The 12,053-nt window shown below is 36.2% G+C and overlaps 1 protein-coding gene across 1 annotated transcript in view; it reads left to right on the forward strand.

The window, feature by feature from the left end:
• PAN2 (PAN2-PAN3 deadenylation complex catalytic subunit PAN2) overlaps positions 1 to 12,053 on the forward strand; it is a 717,374-nt gene that overhangs the window by 72,502 nt on the left and 632,819 nt on the right. The window contains exon 4 of the mRNA XM_090393913.1: positions 9,489 to 9,687. Within this exon, the coding sequence (XP_090250039.1) occupies positions 9,489 to 9,687 (199 nt within the window). The remainder of the gene's footprint in view (positions 1 to 9,488; positions 9,688 to 12,053) is intronic.

Consider the following 12,053-nt stretch of genomic DNA (forward strand, 5'->3'; position numbering starts at 1 on the left):
GTTTCTAATGTCAAGTGAATTTTGGGGTTATTATTAGTGTATGATTAAATAATGATTATATAACGGCCACGAGGCCCCTTTTTACAGGGAAGTACGGCACCATCTCGATCCCCACTAATTTTATCCGTGCTCGGGACCGGCATAGCTGACGAATCAGGCTTATGGCTGGATCTTAAGTATTCCTGACTGTAATCTGTGTGTGATCACGGGGCCAATTTGCCTGCGGGAGGAAAAACTCCAGATAAACTGGGGAGAAAAACCCTGCTCTCCCCCAAGACCTAACTTGGCTATGTCTGAGAAAGATCCTTAAGCTCCTCATATTGGTGACAGGAATTGAGTCCAGGACGTTCCTTTCAGAGGCATATAGTTGCGAAGTGCATAGCCACTAGGCTAACTGTGTGGACCAATTTTGGGGTATTGGCTATTAAGTGAAATTTGAAAATAATTCAAGAACGCTTACCCATGGGGCTAAATGGCAATACTGTTGTAATACTGTTAAAATTAAAGTAAGTTATTAATAATGTCCAACATCTGAGCTTGTCAGCTGGTTTACAGCAGTAATATACCCAGCAGTAAATAATGATGTAAAAAAAAAAAAAACTGCATATAACAAGCGGATTTGAGGGGGGGGGGAATGTTGCCAAACATAACAAACATATGTATATACTTTGAAAAATTTTCAAATCTGTTACTTATAATTAGTTTAAATTCACATAATTTGTGTTTTTTTTTTTAACTTTTTTTATATGCAGTTTTTTTTTACATCATTATTTTTCTTAGTAACATTTGCATTATGCCTTTGTATGATACATTTTTTGTAATGCGTGGACATGTACTTTCTTTTACTTATTAGATATCTAAAGCATAATTGTAATTCTGTCTCTCCACTTTCAAGTTAGTTCCATTATTTAGTTCAGATAAACTTTGCGATATGGCCATTGACCTATAAGAACTAAAAATGTCCCTAACTATACATTGGGAAAGTTGTAATTTTTAAAATTTTTTCCAAAGGTAATATCAAGCAGTGGACTAAACATCAAGCTTGTAGTCATCACTAAATATCAAGCTTGTAGTCAGGAAGGAATTTGTTAATGTAATGATTTGTAACAGAACTCTAAATCTGGCAGAGCATTTTGTGATATCATGATCAGAAAGCAGCAGATTTGAAAGACATTCTGTTAACTTCACTTTTCTTGTTGTACTATTTTGTGTGTTAAGTTTTGGTATCCTTATACTCCTCCTCCTCACTACTGTAAAATCTTGCATAAAAGGAGTTTTTGTAATGAAATACCTTTTATGCAAATTTTACAGGTATGCTAAGTTCCACTAAAATACTTGTGTATTAATAGAAAAACTTGGTGTAATTGAAATGGAAGTAATGTTTTTTTTTTTAAATTATTGAATATTGTAATATCAAAAGTTTTGTGTAAGAACAAAGGAAATTACATATAAGGTAAATTGTGTCTAAGTATATCACTAGCAAACTAAAATTCCAGACAGATTAAGGGATTAAGTCATGACATGAGGCCACTGCAAATGTGAAGGTCAACATCACACGGGAGTTTCCTGTCTAATTGCACCGATCGACGAGGGTGACAGGTGCAGAACATCAGGGTACCGAGGGAACTACGACATAAGAAAAACGAAGGTCATCGGAACCATATAAATAGGAGTTTGGTGTGTGGAGACAGGACTTGATTGGTTTAGTCTGTTCCTGGGAGTTCGAGTTTGTTCTGGAGTGGAGTTTCTGTTCAAGGGGGCAGGAAGTCACATGGAATTCCAACGAGAGAGTTCGGACTCATGACGGTATTAAGGTCACCGTCAGCCAAGGAGTTTAGAAGACAGTACGATGCTCGTTAACAGCAGCTGAGCTTCACTAGAATCGTGGGTGATGAATTGTTATCCTATTCGGAGACCTGTATTCATGAAGCAAAGGCCAGAAGAACAATGTAACTAAGGCACAGTCGTATTAGGAGGAACCAGATGCCGAACTTCCAAGCCGTAGGAATTAAATTGTCCGCCGATAACAAGAAAGAAGTCTTGCAAATTACGAAAAGGATGTTCAGGTACAGTGATGAGGTCTAACGGGCTATAGAGGACCAGACTTTATGAAAAGTAAGAACTTTCCATTATTTAGTCAGAAAGAAACTTAGATTGTGACGGTGGTTTGAATTGATAGAATTGTTTTAAAATTAGAGTTGCAAGACTTTAGGCCTTGAGCTAACAATTGAATTAATTTACTCTATGTAAGAGAAAGCCTAGCTGAATTGTATACTGAATCTACTAAAATTATTTGTTGTAGTCATTCCTTAAGGCTGAATTTTTATATGTTGACGATCTGATTATATGGAAAGTTAAGAAAGGGGGAAAAAATTCTAGACAAGTAGTTCTGCTAAGATTCAGATGATTGTGAGAAATGATCGTATAACTTATATTGAGTTGTTAGATATAGTGTACATATTTGATTTAAGTCAAATTAATTTGTGTCATTTGTGTATTTGTTGCTTAGTGATGAATATGTAAACGTATGTTATTTTAGCATATATGTAATATCTTTACAATGAAACAAAATATGCACTCTTATGCACTTTTTATCTATTTTAACCTTACTCACTCTACTGCGTTTTATGTTTATCCACCTTCCTTATTTTATTAGTCATATGCCAATGAACACTGAAAATTTATTTGTAAGACTGCACCATCACTATATCAAAAATTCAGCATAAGACTCGATAAAACTTCCGGTAGATCTCTCTCTCTCCTACTAGCATAATTTCCTTCAACAAAGTTTACATAAACAGTAGTGGTTTGTAAGTAACTAAACTGTGCTTTTAATGCATTAATTGTTTCCAGCTCACAAGTCCTATTTTTTTAGGAACAGTGCAGTTGTAAAATAAAGAATAAGGCAGCACTTTTAACAAATAAGACCCATTTATTTACATTAAATTGAAATATACATGAATCAAGACAGGGAGATTGCTTTCTCTACCCATCTATAAAATCTTTAGCATACGATTAAAATCCTTTCACTTCAACACTAAATAATTTCTTTAACTTAAAAACTTATTTACTCTCTGCTTACAAATTCAACTTATTAAACTTCTAGTTTACTCGCAAAGAGGTTAGCTAACTCTCTGTTAAGTTAATTTTACAGATCTTGTATCAACTGCTAACATGCTAATTGACTCTCTTATGGACACTTCATCATCATCATCAAATTCCTGCCATGTACCCACAAGGGGTGTACAGGATATGATAGTACAACATGAAAAAATTATATCATTACTAACTTCCTATCTACAATTTTCCTCCAAATCAGTCTGTTACTTGTCAAGACTCCAACATTATCAGATCTTATATTTCTAGCGTCTAAGGCATTTTGTACCGTATCAATCCACCTATATCTTGGTCTTCCTCTGGGTCGTTTTGCTGCCAACCTGGCAGAGAACACTTGTTTTGCTAATCTATCCTCGCCCATTCTGTTTAGGTGACCATACCACCTGAGATTAGCTCTGCTAATGCATTCCTGGATGCAGACAATGTCAAGTTCTTTCCTAATATTCTCGTTTTTAATATGATATTGCCATTGATGCCATCTGTTCACACCTATAATCTTTCTCAGGACTCTCATATCTGCGGTCTCTAGTCTTTGGTCAAGTGTTTTACTTCTGACCCAGCTCTCAGATGCATAAGTTAAAACTGGTTTGAACACTGTCTTGTATACAGCTAATTTAGTGTTCTGACTAATTTCTCTCTTATTCCATATGAATTTATTCAATCGACTTCCCACCATACCAGCTTTGCTGATTCTGTTGTCTATTTCTATATTTAATTTACCATCTTCACTAAAAATCATGAATAAGTAGCTGAAATCTTTTACTTGTTCCACAGGTTCTCCATTCACAACACATTTGACATTTTCAATGTTTCTGCCTATTTTCATTGTATTTATCTTTTTATTGCTCACCTTCATACCATATCTATTACAACAGCTATTCAATTTAGTCAGAGAATCTTGCAGACTTGTAGCAGATTTATTTAGAAGTATAACATCATCCGCATAAAGCAAAGAGCTGACATTAACATCTCCAATTTTAATATCATTTTTAATACCACTTTCCTTCATAATGTGATCCATATAAGATAATGAATAACAGAGGGGATAATGTACATCCTTGTCTCACACCAGATTTAACATTAAACCATCTTCCTGTACTTCCTTCAATTCTAACTGCTGACTTACAACTCAAATAAAGACTAAGTATTGCTTGATATAATGCCCCATTGACACCATATAACTGTAGCGTATTGAATAGCTTCTCTCTTGGCACCTTATCATATGCCTTTCCCAAATCGACAAAACTTAAATACAGATCTTTGTTATATCCCCATGCTTTCTTGACTATTTGTCGTAAAGCGAAGATCTGATCCTACAGCCGCTGTTTGGCCTGAATCCAGCTTGTTCTTCACCAAGCTTTTCTTCCACAATTCCTCTCGACTGTTTCTCAAGTATACTTGCATAGATTTTGCCAGGAACACTCAGTAGGGAAATACCTCTGTAATTCTCACATGCAGTTTTATTTCCCTTTTTATGTATGGGTACTATGAGAACTCTACTCCAATCATCGGGAATTTGTCCCTCTGTCCAGGCTTTCTGAACTATGCAGTGCAGCCACTGTAAGACTCTTATACCACCATACTTCAGCATTTCTGGTCGAATATCATCTACTCCAGCTGCCTTTCCACATTTCAAGCCTTTGATGGCTTTTTCTACTTCAAGTATGAATATGTATTCCTGCCTGCATGCCTGGTCAGTGTTTTTTACCACTGTGCTGTCATCACTGCTTGTTTCATTTAGCAGTTTTTCAAAGTAATTACTCCATACTTCAAGGATATCTTTTTCTCCTGTTTTCATGTCACCTTTATCCTCTCTAACTCCTTTTATAGTACTCTTTCCTCCATTCCTAAGCTTCTTCAACAACCTCCAGAATATTTTGCCACCTTCTTGATATTTATTTTCTATATTCTTGCCAAAGTCCTCCCATGACTTTTGTTTAGCTAGTTTTACACAGTGTTTAGCATTCCTGCATTTGTCTCTATATTCTCTAATAGCACAAGCTGACTTATTTGACAGGAACTTTTGATATGCTTTCTTCTTTTCCTTCACTGCCTCTTTAACTTCCTGTGTCCACCAGGGAGTTCTGATTTTTTTAATCCTTGCAGACAACCTCACCACATGCTTCTCTGGCTGAATCAATCAGTGTTTTTTTCAAGGCTTGCCACTGAATCTCCAAGGTTTGGTTCCTGTTCTCAAACTCTTTCATTTTTTCTTCAATAATCTTTGTGTATTTTAGTCTACAGTTCACATCTGAGAGCTGCTCAACTTTTATTTGCTTTAAAACTTTCTTACATGTTATTCTTTTCAATATGGAATTCAATTTTATCCTGCTCAAGACTAAATAGTGATCACTTCCAATTTCAAATCCTCTGTACACTCTGGTGTCCTGCACCAGGGAGAAAACATCACTATCAACAATAACATAGTCAATGAGACTTTTCTTATTCCTAGCCTCTTCTCTCCATGTGAATTTGTGCATATTTTTATGTTGGAACATGGTGTTAGTAATAACCAGTCCATGTCATGAGCAGAAATCCAACAGATATTTGCCATTATTATTAGCTTTGCTCTTTTCTCCAAATTTTCCCAAAATATTTTTGTATGTCTCACAATCATTTCCTACTCTGCTATTTAGATCCCCAACAAGGACCAACTTTTCATTTTTCATTGTGTCAGTTGCTTTTTCCCCCAAAGCATCAAAAAATTCCCCCACTTCTACCTTAGTAGAACCTTCTGTGGGACCATAGGCACAAATAAATCTCATTGTCCAGTTCCCCATTCTCATATTTGCCCACATTACTCTACTTGAGACTGACTGCCATTCAAGAAGATTAGCCTTGTATTTTGTGTTGAATACTATGGCTACTCCTTCTTTTCCTTGATTGTCATTGCCTGAATATAACATTTTGCATTTATTGCTCAGAAAGATCTTGCCAGTTTTGGTCTTTTTTGTTTTAGTCACTCCTATTATGTCGATCTGGTACTTATCTAATTCCTCACCTAGTTCCATTTCTTTGCCATTCAGGCTTCTTACGTTGATAGTACCGATCTTTAACTCTGGTGATGTTGAGTTGGGGTTTGTTTTCAGATTTGTTCCAGTAGCTGACTTTTCACTGTTCGCCCTGGTTCCCTGGCGAAAACAACGGGGGGCCTTGTTTAACCGGCGACGCCCCAACTGGCATGAAATTTTGTCATGTTGTACCATCATTTTTTATTTTGGTTTAACCAATAAGAATACAATTTGGTCGGCTAAATCCCAAATTGCCAGCTCATCCTCGTTCGTTCAGAATTCAAGTAGATACTCAACAGGGTGTACCACGAGAAGGTGAGGATTGGACATTAGGTCAGAAGCCCTGGTCGGTTCTCCGCATTCCTTTAAAGGCTATGTGGAGGTCTCCTCTGAGTTATACAGCTTTGACCCTTAAGCACCCCTTATGGACACTTGCCATTACTAAAAAAACTAACTCTTAACAGTCCATATACAATATATCTCCTAGATTATAAGAGAAAAATATACAAAACGATACAACTTACAGAGGCTCTGTATCACACATTCAGTCAAGAGTCTTTTACTAAAGTCTATGGCTTTTCTTTCATCTCGAGTCTTAGGCTTCCTTCAGGAATATCTTGCTTCAGCAGTATCATGTTGGGATGTTAGCGGGCTTATGGACTGCAATCCGTGGTACTCAAATAGCACATATAAAAGGTTTCAGCATACGGGCAATTCTCCTCTGGATCCTAACTTTGGGAACTTCTGCTTCTAATTACCACCACTTCTGCTATGATGCGGACTCCGTATATAGTCTCAGCTCGCTTCCGCTCTGGTTCCAACTGCCTCTAGTTCCGATTTCTGATGACTCTCTCTTGACACCTGGAAGCCCCTTATGCTCCACCTAGTCTCCTTTTATTTTGCAATCTCGGGGCCTTGCACTAAGGATAGTAACCTAGAAGAATTCGGCTCGACTGTTTCATCTTCTCTTTAGTTTAACCCACTCTTTGTTCTCCTCTGTGCAATCTTTTGATTATATTTTGCCAGGCAGCGAACACTTGTCTCTAAAACTAGCGGACCTCTTTGTTACTTTGCTTCTCCTTTTGGGCCGCAGAAACTTCTCTAAAGGTGTTAGCGCAGAGGTAAGCAACTCTTATATAAAACTAGTAAGTAAGTATGTGTAACAACTTTTCCTGCACTCTTACACATAACTTACTTACTAAATAGCTTAAGGAAATTACAACGTACAATAGAATATACATTAAAATAAATTTTAATACACTTCCAATATTTCGGCAATGTCACGTTGCCATTTTCACAGGAACTTAAAAACAATGAAAGAGTACGCAGGCACAACACACAGTAAATGAAGACGAAGCAAGAAGCTATTCTTTCTCCTAAAACTCCTGATGGTGCCCTCTAGCAGGCAATGTTGGTATTCTTGGCCGATTTTTGCCTGAAGGTCTTCTGATGTAGGTTTCCCAAATTTGGGGCATTCTCATGCAACCAAATTTGTTGAGGTTTGGATTGTTTCTTATGGCTGAGGCTGATTCCATTAATAGCCTTTCATATTTGAATTTACTACCGTGTATTATCGTGGCTTTCTTCCACTGTATTCCATGGCAGATATCCAGTGCATGGTCTGCAAGACCAGAGTGGCTGTATTGGCGATACTTATCTGTTCAAATGACAATGCCCTAACCACAGAACTAAACCACATTCTCAACACTTTCTCAGCCAATGGCTACCCCTCAAAAAATTCCAAAAAATATTGAAACCAATAAACCACAACCCCCCCCCCCCCTCCCCTCCTTCACAACAAGGATTACTCTAAATCCATCACCATTTCCTATATCCGAGGCACCTGGAAAAAAATTACAAAAATCCTAAAAAAACATGACTTAACTTCTTGTTACAGACCATATAAAAAATTGGCATCCTTTATCTGCTCCACTAAAGACCCCCCCCTTCCTGACCTACCTGGTGTATACCAGGTCCCTTGCAGCTGCAAGCTGTCCTACTTTGGCCAAACAGGCAGGACAGCAAATATCAGAATTTCAGAACACAAGGACTACATCTGGTTTCACCAATATAGCCACTCTGGTCTTGCTGACCATGTGCTGGATACCTGCCATAGAATATGCAAGAAAGCCACGATAATACACCATAGTAAATTCAAATACGAAAGGCTATTCATGGAATCAGCCTCAACCCTTAGACGCAATCCAAATCTCAACAAATTTGGTTGCATGAGACTGCCCCAAATTTGGGAAACCTACATCAGAAGACCTTCAGCCCAATCGGCCAAGAATACCAACATTGCCCGCTAGGGGGTACCATCAGGACCTTTGGGAGAAAGAATAGCTTCCTGCTTCATCCTCACTTACTGTGTGTTGTGCTGCTTGCGTGCATGTGTCTTGTTTTTAAGTTCCTGTGAAAATGGCAATGTGACCTTGCCGAAATGGAAGTGTATTAAAATTTATTTTAATGTATATTCTATTGTACATTGTTATTTCCTTAAACTATTTAGTAAGAATGTATAACCAACGTCTAAGCCTTTCCATGAGACTTGCACATAACTATATGCAAAGTTCCCCATTGGGAAAGCATTGCCTTTATTTTTGACGTTAAAACAGTAAATACATTCACTTCCCACAGGGTTAACTACATCAACATTTTGCAAAATATACATAGAAACAAACAAGGTTATTTACAGTTCTCGTTGGACTTGACCTGTGTAAAAATCGATGTAAAGCGCTTTGATATTTTTAAGCTACATAGAGTTTTTACAAATAAATTGTTTTCTTGTCAAAATAATTTGCCTGATCTCTAAGTCCAATGCACTACTCATAAAATCGAACTTATGTATCTTAAAGTAGATATTGCCACGACTGCAGAGTAAGAAATATATGTAATTTGCTATAGAGATAAGTTGGAAAGGAAGGAGCTGTGTTTCATACTGGGTGTTCTATTCTTCGGAGGGAGATACTCCTCTTATCCTAGAATTTTGGTGGTGCAGCTGACTATGAAACAAATTTTCCAAAATTTAATTTAGAATAAACACCAGTAAATCAGAGAAAGAGATTGGCTCCAGCCCAAGGCAATTTCTTTGTTCTTGACGTCTTGCACATGTGAGCCTTACTATTTGCAGCCACAAAATAGAGGTAATGTAATGACGATAAGTCAGAAGTATAGTAAAAGGTTAAGAAAATAAGTTTCAAAACAAGAAAACGTAGAATTTTACAAAGGCGCAGCTGAACAAGAATTAATTAATAAGAACCATAATTAGTAACAATGTCATAGATTTAACAATAAAACATAGATTTTAACACTACCCTGCATACTAAATTTTAAAATATTAAAATGTATATGTTTGTTTAGTTCTGAGCAGCTTCAAGATATGCAGTGTATGGTTCAAATGCCTTCAGGCACATTGCTTTTGGGAGGTCATCAGAACAGTCTTGTAGAAATTGACTTAACAAATGGAGAACAAGTTCGAACAGTTCAAGTTGGAGAAAATGGGTCTGCCATCCTGCGACTTCATCCTAGGTTTGTGTGTGCAGGAGATGTTAATGGAAAGGTATTCAGTTTTGTTATTGAAACTGTAGTGTTAGAGTTAAGTTTTCTTTAGATTGTATTAATTTGTATTGTTGTATGTTTTATGGCAGTATGTTATGTCTGGTAAATGTGTGGATAAATGTTTGATAAATGCATGAATTTGATAAAAGAAATTGTCAAAACATCTTATTCCAATTCTAGTAATATTTTCATGCTGGTTCAGGATAAAAGAGTATACAGAGGATTTGAAGTAGATTAGATTTGAAGTGAAGTAGGAAGTTATCACCATTTGGTTTTTTTGAGTGGGATAAACTTGAATATCATATTGAAAAGAGAAGTGTATAAGAAAGTTTAAAAAAAAGAATCAATGTTGAGCAGCTTTCAGAAGTGAACTATTGACTCACATACAGAAATATTATTCAAGAAAAAAAAATGAAAGAATTTGACAACAAGAACCTAGATTGGAGATTCAGTGACACATCCTGAGAAAATATTGACTAGACCAGAGAGAGAGATATGTGGCGAGGTTGTCTGCAAAGATATAAAAAATAAAACTAAAAAATAAGTGACAGGCTCAATTGTCTCTCACAGACAAGTCACTTTGTCTCTAAGAAACTTGCTGCTTTTGGTGGGTAATCATATTATACATTCATAAGGCATATTCTGGTAATTGGACCACTTTTTTTTTTTTTTATTAAGCTAAAAGCACAATAAAGAAATAAAACCCGACAAGTTTCGTAAGTCGTTTGATTTATTTCAAACGACAATTAATTAAACCAAACAAATTAATTAAATGAATTAATTAAATCAAACGACTTACGAAACTTGTCAGATTTTATTTCTTTATTGTGCTTAGCTTAATAAAAAATAAATAATAATAAAAAAAAAATGTGGTCCAACCAGTGGAATATGCCTTATGAACTTCTAAACCACAGAAACCTCCACTTACAATATTATACATTGTCTGCAAATTGTGTGTGTTCTTCTAGTCAGGTTGTCTATTTTGCTGAATGGAAAAAACCTTAGTTTCCGAGAAGGAAAGCCCTGCCAGCTCTATACATGACCAATTTACTCACCTTCACTTGAAAAGTCCTAAAAAAGGTTCTTTGTTTTCCTAGACAGGACATGAACCTAGGTCTTTCCAACCAAATAGCATCTTCAATACCAGCTGAGCTATGGAGGCTATTTATAATATATTATACACTGGTATCCAAAAGCTAAGGACAAACTGCAGTTTTACCTGTACATGAAAAAAATTTCATGATTACAGCCAAATGTGGATAAATTTATTGCCAGCATTCTAATAAATTATATTAAACACAAAATGTTATAAATTTTGTATGAATTAAATTGCAATATGTTTTCAGCAAAAGTTACAAATATGAATGCAGATAAGGAATTAATGTACAGTACTTATAGGGAGCTATGCTAAGAGACATTTTATTAGGGAATATGTCAACCCCAAACTGTGATGCAGCTCTCAAAACATCATTCATGCTTAGTGCCAAGTGATTCAGGAGTTCTTGAGGCAGACTGGCCCACACCTCCTTCAGAGCAAGGATAAGGCCTTGTTGGTTTTTCTGGGGAGGGGATTTTCAAGCAGTAATGCATATTGCATCCCAATCTTGTTCTGTGAGGGTTGAGATCTGGGAGCATGCTGTCCACCGAGTTTGATTATTATCCTTGGTCTCTAGAAGTATCTCCACTGCTCATGCACGATATGGTGTGGTATTGTCATCCATAACAATGAATTCTTCTCCTCCAGCACCATGGAACAATCGAAGATGATGTTGATGAACTTCGTTGCAAGATTGTTCGTAGTGTAAAAATAATCATAATTAAAATTCAGAATATTTTTACAAATTGTTTATGTTAAAATGTTTATTAGTTTTGTTTTCATAACACACATTGTCGGCACTTGCGATGTGCCCGTTATGGAAATTGTTTTGTCAAAAGTGATAGAAGTCAGAAAATTGATGTGCTTACCAGATTTGATGTATTACTTACAGAAATTTTATTGTAATTTAAAATATTAAGTTTTGTGTTTTTATGAAGACATTCTCTTGTCACTAACGGAGACAATGTGCCAGCCATTACACCTAGTTTCTCGCTTGCCATTTTGAAGGAGTGCACATACTTGCTGAGAAGTTTGATGTGTGATTGACAGCTGACAAGGAAAGCATTCGGTATCTGAGTAACGGCTATAAACAAGAGAGCGTTTGGAAGGAATTTAGAACACAGGCTGGCAGATATTTAGGTTCGGAGGAACTTAAGTTTTTTATGTGACAGTTGGAAGAAAATTAATAGCATATTCCGAAAAAGGAATCATGGAACTATTAAGTTTAAAGTGGAATAATTATTTATAAATAGAAGAAAATATTGCTATAG

Source organism: Typopeltis vanoorti, chromosome 6 (genome assembly GCF_054136105.1).
Source record: "Typopeltis vanoorti isolate ZY-2024b chromosome 6, IOZ_Tvanoo_1.0, whole genome shotgun sequence".
Lineage (NCBI taxonomy): Eukaryota > Metazoa > Arthropoda > Arachnida > Uropygi > Thelyphonidae > Typopeltis > Typopeltis vanoorti.